Source organism: Syngnathoides biaculeatus, chromosome 19 (assembly GCF_019802595.1).
Source record: "Syngnathoides biaculeatus isolate LvHL_M chromosome 19, ASM1980259v1, whole genome shotgun sequence".
In the NCBI taxonomy this organism is placed as follows: domain Eukaryota; kingdom Metazoa; phylum Chordata; class Actinopteri; order Syngnathiformes; family Syngnathidae; genus Syngnathoides; species Syngnathoides biaculeatus.
In genome coordinates this window covers 11,619,974-11,635,344 of record NC_084658.1, presented here as the reverse complement: position 1 = coordinate 11,635,344, position 15,371 = coordinate 11,619,974, and the positions used below count along the sequence as shown (strand labels likewise).

The following is a 15,371-nucleotide window of genomic DNA, read 5'->3' as shown; positions in this document are numbered from 1 at the left end:
AGTGGGGGGGGGGGACAAAACCTTGGAACGCTCCCAAAGCGCATAACGAGGGGGGCAGTGGTTCACTACATAGCAGAGGACGATAATGACAAAGACTCCATTGACTTTCACGTTGGGTTGCACACGTTGTGATCAAACATGCCCTTTCTGTGTAAGGAATATCAATTGGATATTTGCATCACTCAGTGGATTTTTTTAGGGTGCTTTTATGGGGGTGGGGGGGGGCTGACTGCACACAAAATAAAAATAAGAATACAAGCTTCATTTAATTAAAAATAAAAAGGCATGGGCTGTATAAAAATGAATCGGTCAGAAAAAAATAAAATTACAAATACATCTGGCGAGATCCTGTTCCTTGAAGCTCCAGGAGGAGTGGATTCCTTTCCAGGATCGAGGTAATCACCACCGTGGACTTGTATTGCTTCACCTCGCTACAAAACACATAAAGCACCCGCGAATGTCTGGAATGACGTCCGACTTCTGAAAATGTCGCTCGGCGCTTACCTGGCGATGAAGCTGATCTCCAGGCGTTGGCAGTGGTCGCCCGTGGACTGGTGGTCCTTGGAGCGGAGGAGGCCGGAGGAGGGCGTCACGCTGAAGACGTGGGAGTTGTCTTCGCTCGACTCTGCAAAACGTCAAGGAAGACGAAAGAGAACGTGGGAAAATATTGGGCATGGACAAAAATATTGGACATTTTATCCGATGAACAGCTGCCAGGAAAAGAAATCTAAAGAACAAATCAAAGCAGCAGGTGGTGTATTAAAACATTTCTCAATTTAAAACTTTAAATAGTTGCATCGCGCTGAGATGATGAAATACATATTTATCATGACACAGACTGTGGAAAAAAAAAAGTATTTGAACACCCTGCTATATTGCAAGTTCTCCCACTTCGAAATCATGGAGGGGTCTGAAATTGTCGCCGGAAGTGCCTGTCCACTGTGAGAGTGATCATCTAAAAAGAAAAATCCAGAAATTGCAATGTATGATTTTTTTAACAATTTAATGTGTGTGATACAGCTGCAAATAAGTATTTGAACATGGGAGAACGTTTTGTGGTCATATCAGACCAAAATGGAGCTTTTTGGTTATAATTCCACTAACCGTGTTTGGAGGAAGATGAATGATGAGTTCTATCCCAAGAACACCGTCCCTACTGTGAAGCAAGGGGGTGGTAGGATCGCGCTTTGGGGGTGTTTTTCTGCACATGGGGCAGGACGGCTGCACTGTATTAAGGAGAGGATGAGCGCGGCCATGCATTGTGAGATTTTGGGGAACAACCTCTTTCCCCCAGTCAGAGGATTGAAGATGGGTCGTGGCTGGGTCAATGAACCGAAGCACACAGCCAGGAAAACCCAAGGAGTGGCTCCGTAAGAAGAATATCAAGGTTCTGCTGTGGCTTAGCCAGTCTCCAGACCTAAACCCAATCAAAAATCTTTGAAGGGAGCTGAAACTCCGTGTTTCTCAGCGACAACCCAGAAACCTGTCTGATCGAGAGAAGATCTGTGTGTGGAGGAGTGGGCCAAAATCCCTCCTGCGGTGTGTGCAAACCCCGTGAACAACCACAGGAAACGTTTGACCTCTGTCATTGCAAACAAAGGCTACTGTACCAAATATTAACAATGGTTTTCTCAGTTTTTCTTTTTAGATTATCTTTCTCACAGTGGACATGCACCTACGATGAAAATTTCAGACCCCTCCATGATTTCTCAGTGGGAAAACTTGCAATATAGCAGTGTGTTCAAATACTTATTTTCTTCACCGTACCTATGCGCAACGACCAGTGAGTTCGGGAGCCGAGGCTGTAGAGTTTGACTTCTTTGGCCTGCGACTGGCCCACGTAGCACAGGCCGAAATTGATGTGGTCGGTGGACAGGCACAGCGACGCCAGCTTCAAGTGCGCGCAGAGCGGCACCATCTGAAATGGGAGGGGGATATTCAACTTCCCACGGGGGCGTAGGGGTTAGATACTTCTGACCCGGCTCGTTCCTGACCTGCAGGCTGTTGTTGCTGTAATGAATGAGGAGATCTTGCTGGATCTTCAACTGCTTGTATCCGCCGTCGCAGGGGACAAGCGTCACACAGTCTGTCGGATGCTCCACGTACTCCAAAAGCGATGGCGAGCAACAGAAGGCCACCCTCACCTGGATGTGAATCCATTTTTTTTTTTTAAATCACAGTCATGTTTCTATCTAACCATCAATATTTCATCTCCCATCGTCAGCGAAGACGCGGTGTGCATGACCAAAGTTTTTACCTCTCCCCAAAAAAAATCATCTTGAGCAATAAACTAGAATTAATCGCGCCGCGTGTCGGTTGTACCAGTATGCTATTCTGGGAATGTAGAACCAGCACGTGTGGGTCGGCGGCCGACGATCTGCTGGAGGCGCTGGACCCGGTTCGAGCCGGCACCTTGAGCACCGAAAACGGCGACTGAGTCCTGAGTCGAAAGCGCAGCGGCATCTCAGTGGTGTTCTTCAGCAGGAAGCTCTGCACGTTGTCAAATTCCTCCAAAAACACCTGCAAAAAGTTACAAATGCAGTAATTTGAGGCCTCGTCGCTCGTGTTTGTATTCACGCCGGACGGACCTCATCTTCGTCTATCCTCAGTAAATCGCCGGCCGAGGTATAAAATTCCACCACTTTGTTGTCGTCCTCCATCTGAACCAAAAGCCTGTCGGCCAGATAAACCCAAATCAGTCACTTTCTAGGGATCCCCCACCTTCTGAGGATGAGCATATTCCCATTGCTTACACTGCCGGCTTGACCACCGCGAGGAGTTCCACCCTGATGGGCTCCAGATCCAAACCCTGGACCCTCGCCACCTTACCCGGGACACAAGAGGCCACCTGGAACACAATGAACCAGGATACAGCTGAGTTCAAACCATTCGTTGGCAAATATTGTGAGACTTCAGCTCAAAAGGATAAACTCTAAAAGTCTTTATTATTATTAAAAATTATACACAGTATGAAGCTGAAATGCATATGTAATGTACTTGAAAGTTAAATACAACGTAAGCATGGAGGTCTTAAATCTCTTTTGTGGTTCACAAAACATTTCATAAAAATAATAATAATAAAGCCCTGGACAGGTATCCAGACAGGAAATTGAACAAAACAGAAAGAAACGCACGAATGAAAACAGGATATTTAATACAGGTCAATAAATGCAGAGACTAAGGTATCATCATGTGGGAAGACATTTTTAATATAGCTTTTGTATTGGATCGCATTTGTGTGCGAGCGCGTTACCTCCGAGTCCAGACTGATGAAGCCCAGAGCCAGGCCCATGCACTTGCACTCGCCAGACGTCGCCGACAGGGTGAGCGGCGTGAACGAAACGTGGACGGTGCTGCTGCCTTGAGCCGGGATCACCTGGGAGGCACAAATTACTCTCATCGATTCAGAGTAATACTCGCCAACCGGCGTCGAGCGCCGCGTGCGTACAATTTGCTGCGGTGTGACGCAGTACGGCTCGTCTGATTTGTCTCCCACGTGGGGGCGGATGTGGACGGACAGCATTTTTCTCTTTGCGGGACAAAGTCTGCCGTTGTCGTCTTTGGCGCTGCGGTCTTCTCGATCCATGACCTGAAGTCACAAGTCGAGGCAGAAAGGTGAGAAGCATGCAGGTTTTTAGTAAACTGCGTCTCTCATTAAAGGTCAAGTGTCATCCCTATAAACATTCTAAAGTACATATTGTTATGAAAAATACATATCACATTATTCACTTCAATGTCTATACGAAAAAATAAATATGAACAGAGAGCTCGTCATCCATGCGCAAAGTTGCAGAAGTCTCATTCGACATTCAAGTGGTCGCCATATTGGCTGCATCGTCTGTCCGTGACATCACACTGGGACATTCGCCGTTGAAAACACGCTGTACCACCTACTGTGGGACACGCCCCTTCAGACATGGCAGCTCTTTTCGAGGAAGAGAACGTCTCACAACCGAGTGAAGTGACGGGGGCAATATTACCCTCACGTTTCGAGCCATATTTAGATGGCATGCAGATCACGGCCAAACCACCTCCCCGCTCGATCCACGTCCGCAGCGGCGATGAAGTGACAACGACACCACCCGCGAGTGACGACGACGGCGCAGCCAAACCGCCTCCCGGCCAGATCCACCTCCACAGCGGTGATAAAAACAACGCCATCAGTGAGCGACAACAAGGCGCAGCAAAACCGCCTCCCCGTCTGATCCACGTCCGCGGCGGTGCTAAAAACGCCGCCTGCGAGCGACGACGCTGCGACGAAACCACCTCCTCGTCCCAGCCACCTCCGCAGCGGTGATAAACGCAACGACGCCGCAGCAAAACCGCCTCCCCGTGCAATCCATCTCCGCGGACGTGATAAAAACAATGCCACATGCGAGCGACGACAAGACCACCGCAGCAAAACCGCCTCCCCGTCCGATCCACATCCACAGCGGTGATAACGGCGCGGCCAAACCGCCTCCCCGTCCGATCCACATCCACAGCGGTGATAACGGCGCGGCCAAACCGCCTCCCAGTCCAATCCACCTCCACGGCGGTGATAAACACGACGACAGCGCGGCCGAACCGCCTCCCCATCCGATCCAGCTCCGCGGCGCAGATGAGCCCGCTCCAATGAGCCACCCCGGTGGCGCCGCGTCCGCCGATCACGACTTCGCCAGTTTGGCTAACACGAAGGAACAAGCTACCTTCCAGCAAGTAAAACTAGTATAAAGAGATGAGACCGCTTGAATCTGCGACTGCCCTGCACGTCATTTCCTGCTTCTTCTCGAAAACAAATCCCTCGAGAAGATATTCACAGTGGGAGTAACAATAACCCATATACGTCAAAATCATGTTTTGTGGTGAAAAAACAGATGGATCCATACCGGCTGCCATTTTTTCATTAATAACACGACAGTGGACCTTTAAGTGCCTGGTAGTATTCATGCTCACATTGGAACTGCGGCCCGAAGCCTCCGAACCTAAGAATTGAGTCCTTTTCCAGGCAGCCTCCCCGTTGGAAAGCGACGACGCTCCCCTCGGGTTGCCGTTGGCATCCTTGAGCGGGAAGCTTTCCCCGTACGACATCACGACGTCCACCAGTTTGCGGTCGTTCGGAACCACGTTGTACGTCTCCCAGTCCAGGCGAATATCTGTCAACAAAAGAAAATAATAATAAAAAAAAAAAAAAAAAAAAAGAAATATACACACACAGAAGAAAGTGGTACTTACCAAACAAGGTCGGGTTGTTGATGCGAAGAGAACGGGTGATAGTGTCGCCTCCAGATAATCGAGTTCCAAACCTACATGTGATCAATATCGACAAATTTGTTAAAACATATCCAATTTGTGTTGGGGTTATTAAATTCAGAGTGAATCGTGGCACTCACTGTACATTTGGTCCTTGGTGCTGGTCCTCGGGACGCGGGCCCGTGATTTGGAAGTAGAGCGGACAGCCTTTCACAGTCATCTGCATCGGGAGGAGGCTGGGCTCAAGGTCCCCGACCTGGACCGTGAACAAAGACTCTTTGGTGGTCTCTGAACTTAATGCGTATCGAAGTGAGCTGTGAGTCTTGGGCTGCGTTAGTCGTTAAAAAAAAAATTTCTTCTACCTGCCTTGCATACAAGATTATCTCTGTATTCCCCCCACATGTCGCTGTAGGCAGTCACGTCCACAGTTTGGGTCTCAAAGGGATCGAGCGTTCCGGCGCTCGGCACGATGAAGAAGGCAGCGCCTTTTCCGTTCGCCAGCAGGTTGCTCAAAAAGTCTGCCGACGGATATTTAAAAATTGCATTTCTTGCTAGTTCTTGCCTCATGTTTAAAAAAAAAAAAAAGAAAAAACTTTGGAGAACTCGCGTATACCCTTGTGCGACTGCTCCTCTAATTTCCGGGCTTGAACGGAGTGAAGCGGCTTCTTCATGTATTGAGATCTACATTACAGAGTGGGAGTCACAAAAAAAATGATATATATTTTTTTTTATGTTAACTACTCAGGCAGGCAAGCTGGCTTCGATTGGGTGTATGTGACGTGTTGCTCAAAGTCAGCCGGGATCGGCTCCAGCTCGCCCGAGCCGTGGCCCTAACGAGAAGAAGCGCTACAGAAAAATGGATGGACCTTCTCTTTGATTGGCTGCTGGGTTTTGATGCGTCGGAGTTGAAATACTCCGCGTGGACGGTGAAGGGTGCCGGGATGGCGGTGTGGTTGGTCATCAGCAGCTGCTTGGTGATGGGTTTGGCCAGCAGCATGACGCCAAAGTCCACCGTCAGCACCGGTTGCCCTGCGTCGTCTGGAGGGGGACTACTGGGAGAAAGAAAGAGGAGTGGCGATGACTTCTTGATGATAAGCAAATGTTTGGATACGAAAACGATGTTCTAACTCGATGCCAGGGAGTGAGTAGGAAACTCGGAGTCTCTGTGTGGTGGGTGCCAGAATGCTTAAAACGAGGGGCGAGCTCATGCCCTCCACCTCGCAGAGCGCGACTACGTCATCCAGCGCCGACTGGAATGAGATAAAACTAATTTAAAAGAAAAAACACACAAACAAGGTAAAAAGTTCCATGTGTGAATCGTGTCTTACATCTGTTCTGGATATGAACGAGACTGTGATGTCCAAGCGGGCGTTGGGTCCCAGAGTGCCCGACGAAGGTTCGAAACTGGCTGAACAGAGAGACGCTTGCTGACCCTTGAGCTCAGGCTTAAAGAGATGTAAGCGAAGAAACCTTAAAGAAACGTAACAGAAAACTGACTTTTTAATGACACGCACCATCCAGGAGAAGTTGGACGGCAGGAGCGTCTGATTGAAGAGGGTCACGCTCCCCTCCGCTGCGACGCCCATGTAGAGTTCCGACAGGACCAGCTTGCAGCTGAGCAGACAAAGCTGGGGAGACTGCACGTCTGCTCGGAGCAGCAGGTGACTGCAAAGAACACAAATGTCGTCACGAGTATACCGTGGGCCAAAAGAAAGGTACTGTACCAAGGTGCCATGATTCATGGAAAACAGTTTTTAGTCAAAAACAAAGGTGGATTCAAAGCAGTCCTGCACTGGTCTCGAAAGGACGCACTCGTGCTTAAACAGCATCTCGTGGAAAATGTTTGCAGTCGATATTTAAAAAAAAAAAAAAAAAAAAAAAAAAATGCTACCATCCCGTCCCGTTCTCCACCGTCAGTTCCAGCTCAGTTTCAAGCTCCTGGCAGAACTGTGGCCTGAAGTGGAGGACCACGCAGCAACTGCCCATAGGGGGCAGCACACCGCTAGACGGCTCCATAATCAGCTGTAAACACAAACACCAGACGGTTGATAACGGTTTACCACAAGTGTGTTGTTACCGCATGCGAGTTGTACCTGCGGGTCTTGGCCGTCATCCGGACTCCTGTGCACCTCCTCCAGAGTCCAGGACGCCTCCAGGTGCGTGACATTGTCGAGGTGCAAGGTTTTCTGGCTCTGTTCCCCGAGTCTCATGAGACCGAAGTCCACGCTGGGTGCACTGATGCTCACGCTGGGACCCTTGGCGGAAAAAGTGTACTGTACTCTACATTTTCAATGTCAAAATACTTTAAGGATTAAAAATACACAAAATTGAATCGCCAGGATATGGAATAGTAACAGAATTCTGGGGTGCCGCGATCGTTGCCACGTCAGTCCCCGCTTACCTTGAAGGTGACCTCCACGGCCAAGATGACGGGCTCATTGCAGTGCTCGATGTGACACAGCAGACTGGTCACCACCTTCTCCGGTTTTCCCCCGGTCACCATCAGCTGGAAGACAAAACACTCCTTCTGGTCTGGAGGTGAAAGGAGAAAAACGGAGGTTCTGTGAATTGTCAATAGGAATCACCACAGTCCTGGTACTGAAAATGTCCTCTGGGACACTTCTTAAGGCTTCAAGAGAGCTGGCAAGGAGTAAGACCCGTGACTGACCTATTTTTCCAGTCGCGGGCTCCACTTCTATTTGGTGACAACTGCTACTCATCGCATCCCATCGGAAGAAAACGGAGGTTTTGCTGTAATTCCACATCTAACGCAAACAGATAGAACTTTGAAAAGAAACTATTGCAACAATATATTAGCGAGTGATAACAGCAGAGTCAGAAAACCACCTTAAAATGTCGCTGGGTGGTGGTAAAAATAAAGAGTTCGCCGGGGATGATGAGGGCGTACGGCTCCAGCAGGACGTTGAATGGCTCTGTAGTCCCCTTGACTTCGATCTCCATGACGGTGGCGTCGCCAACCTTGGAGCCGAGCCGCACGGGCTGGAGGAGGCCGGACCTGCCGCAAAATCCAAAGTTGTCAGTCGTGCGAGGGAAAAGAGGGCTTTTACGGAGATGACGCGTTACCCCTCCTCGCAGGACTCCAACGGCAGCTGGGGAACGTCGCTCAGGACTAAATGGCACACGCTGTGGTAGTCCTGCATCTGCAACAACAAAAACAAAACTTAAAGCCCAACTGTCATCCTGATAAACATTCTAAAATATATTGTAATGAAAAATACATATAACATTATTCACTTCATTGTCTATGAGAAAAAATAAATATGAGTGGAGAGCACGTCATCCGTGCGCAAAGTTACAGAAGTCTCATTTGACATCCAAGTGGTCGCCATATTGGCTGGATCTTCTGTCCGTGACATCACACTGGGACATTCGCCGTTGAAAACACGCTGTGCCACCTACTGTGGGACACGCCCCTTCAGACACGGAAGCTCTTTTCAAAGAAGAGAGCGTCTCACAACCGAGTGAAGTGACCGGGGCAATATTTGCCCATCATTTCGAGCCATATTTAGATGATATGCCGATCACGACCGAACCACTTCTCCAGCCAATCCACCTGCGTGCGGCAGTGGTAAAAACAACCCCGCCCATGAGTGACGAGAACGCCACCGCAGCCAAACTGCCTCCCCGTCTGATCCACGCGGTCCGGTGCTGCGACGAGCCACCCCGGCCCGGCTCTGCACGGGAATGAGCCACCCTGGATGAAGCCGTGATCGTGGCGGACGAAGCACGGCTTCGGCGGTGGCTTGTCGCCGACGGGTACATCGACACATTGAGCACCCCTGACTTAGGTGTGCGGATCTTTTGTCACGTTCTGAGAGCATTACGTCCCCCGCCCAAACTATTATTTTTTTTAGTAGCTGTATACACACCTAAATGTCATTTGGAACCCACGAACCTCTCATGCACCCGTGCAATCCATTTTTCACGACCAACCGGGTCTTTTTGAAAAGTATGCAGAATGAAACCATCCTCCCAAGTGTTCGAGCAATATCAAAGCAATACAACAAGCCGTCATTTTGGCGAACACGAAAGAACAACGAGCTACCTTCCAGCAGGTAAAACTAGTAGAAACAGATGAGACCTCTTGAGTGCGCTACTGCCCTGTACGTCACTTACTGGTTCTTCTCGAAAACAAATCCCTCGAGAGGATTTTAATTTCGGGAATTACAAAAATCCACATTTGTCAAAATCACGTTTTCTGGTGACAAAACGGATGGGTCCATACCGGCTGCCATTTTTTCATTAATAACATACTAAAAATCGTGCATTTCATGACAGTGGCACTTTAAACATCCATCAATCGTGTTTTGATCGCAGATTTAAGTCAGGAGTGAGGTGGAGCCCGCAAAAATTCAGGTTCTCGGCTTTAGAGAAAAATGATAGGAAGCTGGAATACCCAGATAAAACAACCTGAGCATGCAATACACAATTCTCATGTATTTCTACCTCCTTGGGACAGAAGGCGATGGTGAACTCTCGATCCTGGCAGGGGGGCAGAATTCCCGTCGCGGGGCTGACTTGGAAAATGTCGCCTCTGTCGTGGTGGTACTGGATGTTGCCGAGCTCGGGGAGTTCGCCCGGAAGGAGCGTCATGAGGTTGGGCTTCATGACCTGCCAGTGGAACGGTAGCTCCAAGTGGCTTCAGTAAAGATATATATGGATATGGTTAATATGTTCAATAATATACCTCCCTGAGTGTGAATCAAAACTGAGCGTCGCACGCGTACACATTGTTCCTGATGACCATCGTCTTCTGCTGCACCGCGTGAGGGTTGCACGGGTCGAATCGGATAAAGTAGTCGGCGGTCATGTCGCGCACCTCGCCCAGCACGGGGGGCTGCTCCTTGCCGGAAACGGACAACAGCTCGAGTGCGATGAGCTGGCCCTCGCCTGGGAGCAGACAAGGGTGAGGGGAGCCCCCCGCTTTTAAAAGGTGGAGTCAAAATAAAACGGTCTCACCCTCAACGCAAATGTCTTTGACTTGGCAGTTATCGCACACGACGGTGAAGAGTCGGCAAATCCTTTCGGTGGTGGTGGGAAAGAAAACTGCCTGAAAGGGGGCCAGGACATGCATTGAAGTTCTACCAATCTATACCACAAAAATCTTTGTTTTTTTTCCATACGCCAGTGAGGCATCGTGACGGACGTGGAGTAAGAATCTCACCTCAACGACAGTGGTCTCTCCGGGCTGCAGTGCAAAGAAAGATGGGCTGACGGCAAATGGAGGCTGCTCAGAATAACTATTTGAAACCACCAACTGTAGAGGGGAAAAACTAGATTATTTTAAATAAAAATAATATAGGTAAACCCGTCATTGAGGTAAGTAAGGTGTGTGTGTGTGTGTGTGGGTGGGGGGGGTTCCTGACCCTGGGGTTGGTGGCTGGCCACTGATTCTTAGAGACGATACAGAAGGTTCCGGCGCTGAGGCCGATGTTCTGACAATAGAACTCGACACATCTGACTCCTCCGATGAGGCAATAACCACAGTCCAGAACACTTGGTACTGCAAACACGGTCTCAGAATCATCAGGATACCGAGTGAGGACTCATTGTTTCAGTCTTTGAACGTTGGAGAAGACTCACAGGTGAGAACAGGAGGCGGTCTCCGGGCTTCGATGGGGACCACGAGGGTGTGCTCGCCCTGGCTTTCCACCACGATGCAATCCTCGTAGTCGGCCAGGGAGTCGGGACCGAAGCGCACCGTGAATTTACAACTCATGCCCGGAGCGACAACGCCGCCCTTGCCGGGGAATCTCCCTTGGAAAAATGTCAAAAACATGCCGAGTACAGCGCATCTTTTATGATTTGACCATTTGCCAGCTCGTGTCTGTGAGTGAGAAATTTGCTGGATTGTGACACATATCATAATGTCGCCCCCACGACAATTCCTTTTCTCACCCACGTTCTTGGCAGCTAGACTGCGAGCTTTTTCCGAGTGATGGTCAGAAAGCAAGTACTAGCATGACAAAATCAAAAGGGAACCAAGTACTTTGTCCAAATACTTCAATACTCCTACTTTTTTGTGATGAAGCCTTTCTTTCTTTTATGATAAAAATGCTGTTAGCTAGTTAGGTAGCTCAAAATAGCAAAACCAATAGCATTATCAGCATTAGCGGTAGCTGACGCTGTCCGATCCAAACCAAAAATGCCGCTCACCTAGACCGATAGTGAAGTACGAAGTGTTTGGCGGCAGAACTCGAATGTCGCGGCTAGAAAAGGTCACATTTTGGAGCTCCAGTGTTGTCTAGGACAAGAGCAAGATGAAGCGTCGTTTACAAAATATCAAAGATTGTTCAGTGCGCACAGATGCGTTATACCTCGTAGACCTGACCCACGTTGTAGACGGTGAAGAGCACAATAGGAGGTTTGGCCACGAAGACCTGAACGGGATTGTCTTTGGCGCTTTGAAGGAGAACAGGAACAACAATTCACTGTAATTCCCCCACGAAGTCGCAGTCATCTCTGTCTCGTTCCTGTGATGTCACAAAAATAAAACAATGGTTTCGATGTACCTTTCCGCCGTCTCGGTGCTGTCCCTCCCGTGATCGGTTCTTGCCGATCGGGGACGAATAAGGGAGGCGGCGCCCTGGTGGGCTTTTGGAGGTAGGAAGCGGGGATTTTGGTGTACGCGCTGCCGTTCTTTCATCTTCTGGAGTTTCTCGTCGCCCTCCGCCCGATCCGTTGCGCTCGGCTCATCCTTCCACATTGGCCGAGATCTGTTCTGCATCTTCACCATCAAAGAATACTCGTTAAGTGACTTTTTCACGATTGCATTTTCAAGATCTTACTCCAGACCTCATCGGGTGTTTTCTTGTTCTTTAGGGCCAGCGAGCTGCACTCCAGAGTCTGGCTGGACTCGGACTCGTTCCTCGTCCTCCAACGGGCGTTGTCGTGTGCCTCGGTGGCAGTGTGCATGGTGTAGGCGATGGTCGGTCTGGTGAGGTCTGGTTTGACTGCGAGAAGAACGTGGCAAAATGTGACTAAAGGATAAAAATATCATGAATCGATAGTTCCAAAACTGATAGCGGAGAGAAAGAGTACCAACTGCTGGAGCCTTCATTTGTATTTTTTGTGGCTTTAAATAGTCCAGCGGCGAAATCAGGTTATTTACTTGGAGAAGACCTTCGTCAACGTGCCAGATAAAGGCTGACTTGACTGGAAGAGATGGAGATGACATGTCAGAAGAGAGTTCTTCTTAACGGGACGAATTTGAGCATTTTCTACCAATTCGCAGGGACCCGAAGAGGCGGAGGGGAAAATTCTGAAATTAGGGATGTGCGTACCCGGTATATTAAATGGGTTAACCATTTCCAAATGTGAGATGTGCTTTTGTCGTTCATTTCAGGTCCACCGTACACATTTTCCCAATTTGTCATTCTCACATTTGAAAAAAACCAACTGGACGCAAATGCAGGACTCCAAGACGAGGACGTGATGTTAGGCGTAGTTTTATTGAAGCTGAGGTGGCACAGAAACACTGTGACGAGGATGGCTCAACAATACACTATTTTCAGTGGTGGAGATTCCTACTGTCAGCGAATGTGACTCACAAACTCAGGGAACAACGGACTGGTGAACGCCAGTGACCAAAACTACAACTTAAATACACCATCTAGTAACAGTCACAATGTGAAACAGCTGTGAGCGGTGAGAGGTGTCTCATGACAATCAGGTGTATTTCACTTGAGGTCAAAAGTAGATATCAAGTCTAATTTTGTGTCACCTGGAGGGAGGCCCTGGAGATCGGGCACATCCTTGAAGTCCTCCTTCATCCTTTCGGCGGTCCGCCGCTCCGTGGCTGCCGCACGAGCTCTGGCCTGGATGATGTGGCTCTCCAGCATGTCCGCCTCTTTTATACGTTGGTTGTATTCGGCCCGGACCTTTCAAGAGATGAGTTTGAAACCTAAACATCTTGTGACGTCGCGCTCTTCACCCATCCGGACTCACCCGTTTGAGCTCTTCGACGTATTTGTCGTGATAGCTGCTCCTTCCTTTCGCCTTCATGAGGTTGCATGGTGTGACTTTCGTGTAAAGCTCCTTGAAGGTGCTGGCCAACACGTGAGAAATGTCCTTTGGGGGGACATGATGACATGTATTAGATGAAATTATGTGACTGGGGGCTCACGGGCCCGGGGAACCCAGATTGAAAACTGCTTTCGCTAGCTCACCTGTGATTTTGCAGAAGCAGGAGTGTGACTGTCCACAGGCAGATCACACCGAGATGGTTTCTGCTCCTCTCGCTCCTCCAGCATGACTGACTCCAAAAAAAGGTAAACAAAGCACCTAGCAACCAAACACCAGTGTTAGCATCTTGCAAGTTATTAAGCTACATGTTCTGAAATGTTCTTTGAAAAGTATTTTATGGATGGGAAACCCATAGGTGAACATTATTTAGCTAATGTGAGACAAAAATCTGTACAGTACTATGAAGTCAAGAGTGTTTGCATTGTGACGTCCCAGTCGTCGCCATGGTAACCTACCTGGTTGCTCCTACCGCCATTCGATGCCTTTTCTTCTCATCACGCTGTTCTGTATTCCTAAATCGACATTTAACGGATCCACAAATGTATTTATAGATATGAGAGAAGGCAAGATGAATCGACATAAAATAGGATTTTGACTCACCAGCTTAACTACCGTTTTGTGTACAAGTAGTTGCCGGGCAACTGCTTGAGGACCCCGGAAATAAAAAAAAAATGACTAAAATGTGCACACAAAAATAACGTTAATCATTTAAATATACAACATGGTTCTGTAAATGATTTTTGATCGACGCAAAGGACATGTTTGGCTCGTAATTATAATTATAGATTGACTAAACCACTACTGCTTTCACCCAATAGGGGGCAGCATATCACCAGAAATCAACGAGTTTTTTTTTTGGGATGAAAGAAGGCTGCAAAGCTCTGTCGTGCAAATGAAAATATTCAAATTGCAAAGAGGCAAATGTGTGGAGTTGTGGTTGCCCGCCCGTCTCGTCCGCTTTCAGGGTTTCACACCGTGGAGCTTATTTTAGAAGAGGTGGGAGGTGGGTCAAGAGAAGAAGTGATGCAAGTCTGAATAAAAAATATTTTTTAATCGAAATTTAAAAAATATTTTTACTTAATAGTGCAATAATCAGTGGACTGACGGCAACCACAATTGCCACAATTGGGGTCTCGAGCTAGGGCCAGGCACTCCTGCGCAAGCCAAACGAGTGTAAATCAGTGTCACGTTCTTATCACCAAGTGAGGTCCCTTTATCGCCCGCAGCTATCAACACAACTGTTAGATGAGGTGTGGCCTTCTGTTTGTTTGCCGTGAACCTACAGGAAGGTATTACAAATTGCAGATGTCGTCAACAAGAGCAAACACCCGAGGGGGATTCTTTCGTGTGAGCCCACTTTGCAGCTTTTAGCTTGTTTTCACAAGCTAAGCGAAGAAGACGAGAGACACCATCAGGCTGCCGGCTGACTAAAAATAAACGCACACAAAGAGGCACGTGTCTGCGTCTTTAAAATGTTACAATCCAATGAAGCACGGGAGGCTGACTTGCCGTCGACATTAATCGCAGCCACGCGGGAGCTCGCTTAATAGCAATAAATAAATAAATCGGCACCTGATCGAATCATCCCCGATATTTTTCGCACTCCGCTATGGGGATTCCCAAATTGAGAGGCACCACCGGGGGTGCTTAAAAAAAAAAAATAATAATTTAATTTATTTTTTTAAAAAGGCTGAGTCTGCTGTGGTAATTTTTATTTACACAAAATAATTAGGTTAAATAAAACACAATTAACATAATGCGCTAATTGTAGCATTCCTCTTTGATTTTTTTTCATACAATAAAAGGGCTAAATGTGAGCATTTTCCCAAAAGAATGAGACTTTTAATAATAGTGCCCTCCCGGGGGATGTGTGAGGAGAAAAAGTGTAAAGAAATAATTGCATATTTTAGCCAGTATAACTTTCCTTCATGCAAAAAAATAAATAACTATGTAAGCATTTTCAGATATCAATCACCTAGAGGAGATAGGGAACGTTGAACCTTCTGTCAATCAACTTGCATGTTGTTTGGAATGTGGTATGAAGCCAGATTACCCGCAGAAAACTTGCTCGAGGAGGTCGCCTTGAATTTCAA

At 48.0% G+C, this 15,371-nt stretch overlaps 1 protein-coding gene across 3 annotated transcripts; it reads right to left on the bottom strand.

The window, feature by feature from the left end:
- Positions 1–247: 247 nt before the first annotated feature.
- On the bottom strand, positions 248–13,946 carry dlec1 (DLEC1 cilia and flagella associated protein). Of its 3 annotated transcripts, none has more exons than XM_061805866.1 (40): positions 13,879–13,946; positions 13,734–13,790; positions 13,422–13,536; positions 13,201–13,323; positions 12,977–13,133; positions 12,295–12,408; positions 12,049–12,206; positions 11,766–11,980; positions 11,571–11,655; positions 11,410–11,497; positions 10,837–11,010; positions 10,620–10,756; positions 10,418–10,510; positions 10,213–10,303; positions 9,981–10,143; positions 9,700–9,892; positions 8,317–8,393; positions 8,080–8,248; positions 7,901–7,997; positions 7,634–7,764; positions 7,326–7,487; positions 7,124–7,254; positions 6,747–6,897; positions 6,561–6,677; positions 6,361–6,482; positions 6,099–6,284; positions 5,846–5,913; positions 5,599–5,750; positions 5,373–5,488; positions 5,215–5,285; positions 4,936–5,135; positions 3,449–3,589; positions 3,254–3,376; positions 2,754–2,848; positions 2,589–2,673; positions 2,323–2,520; positions 1,995–2,144; positions 1,768–1,918; positions 505–625; positions 248–431 (listed from the first exon to the last, which is right to left on the bottom strand). In XM_061805866.1, exons 2-40 carry the CDS (start codon positions 13,751–13,753, stop codon positions 326–328), a joined length of 5,046 nt encoding a protein of 1,681 aa, XP_061661850.1. In that variant the 5' UTR covers positions 13,754–13,790; positions 13,879–13,946; the 3' UTR covers positions 248–325. The 3 variants fall into 3 exon arrangements, with proteins under 3 accessions (XP_061661850.1, XP_061661849.1, XP_061661851.1); XM_061805865.1 differs by having other exon boundaries at positions 6,099–6,281; positions 10,213–10,342; positions 13,879–13,941; XM_061805867.1 differs by having other exon boundaries at positions 6,099–6,281; positions 13,879–13,941.
- Positions 13,947–15,371: the final 1,425 nt, after the last annotated feature.

Coding starts and splice junctions, on each gene's coding strand:
- dlec1 (XM_061805865.1), bottom strand. CDS start 13,753: ATGGCGGTAGGAGCAACCAG. Junction 6,898..7,123: donor GTGGAGAACGGGACGGGATG/GTAGCATTTTTT, acceptor TGTTCTTTGCAG/TCACCTGCTGCTCCGAGCAG. Junction 2,521..2,588: donor TGAGGATAGACGAAGATGAG/GTCCGTCCGGCG, acceptor AACTTTTTGCAG/GTGTTTTTGGAGGAATTTGA.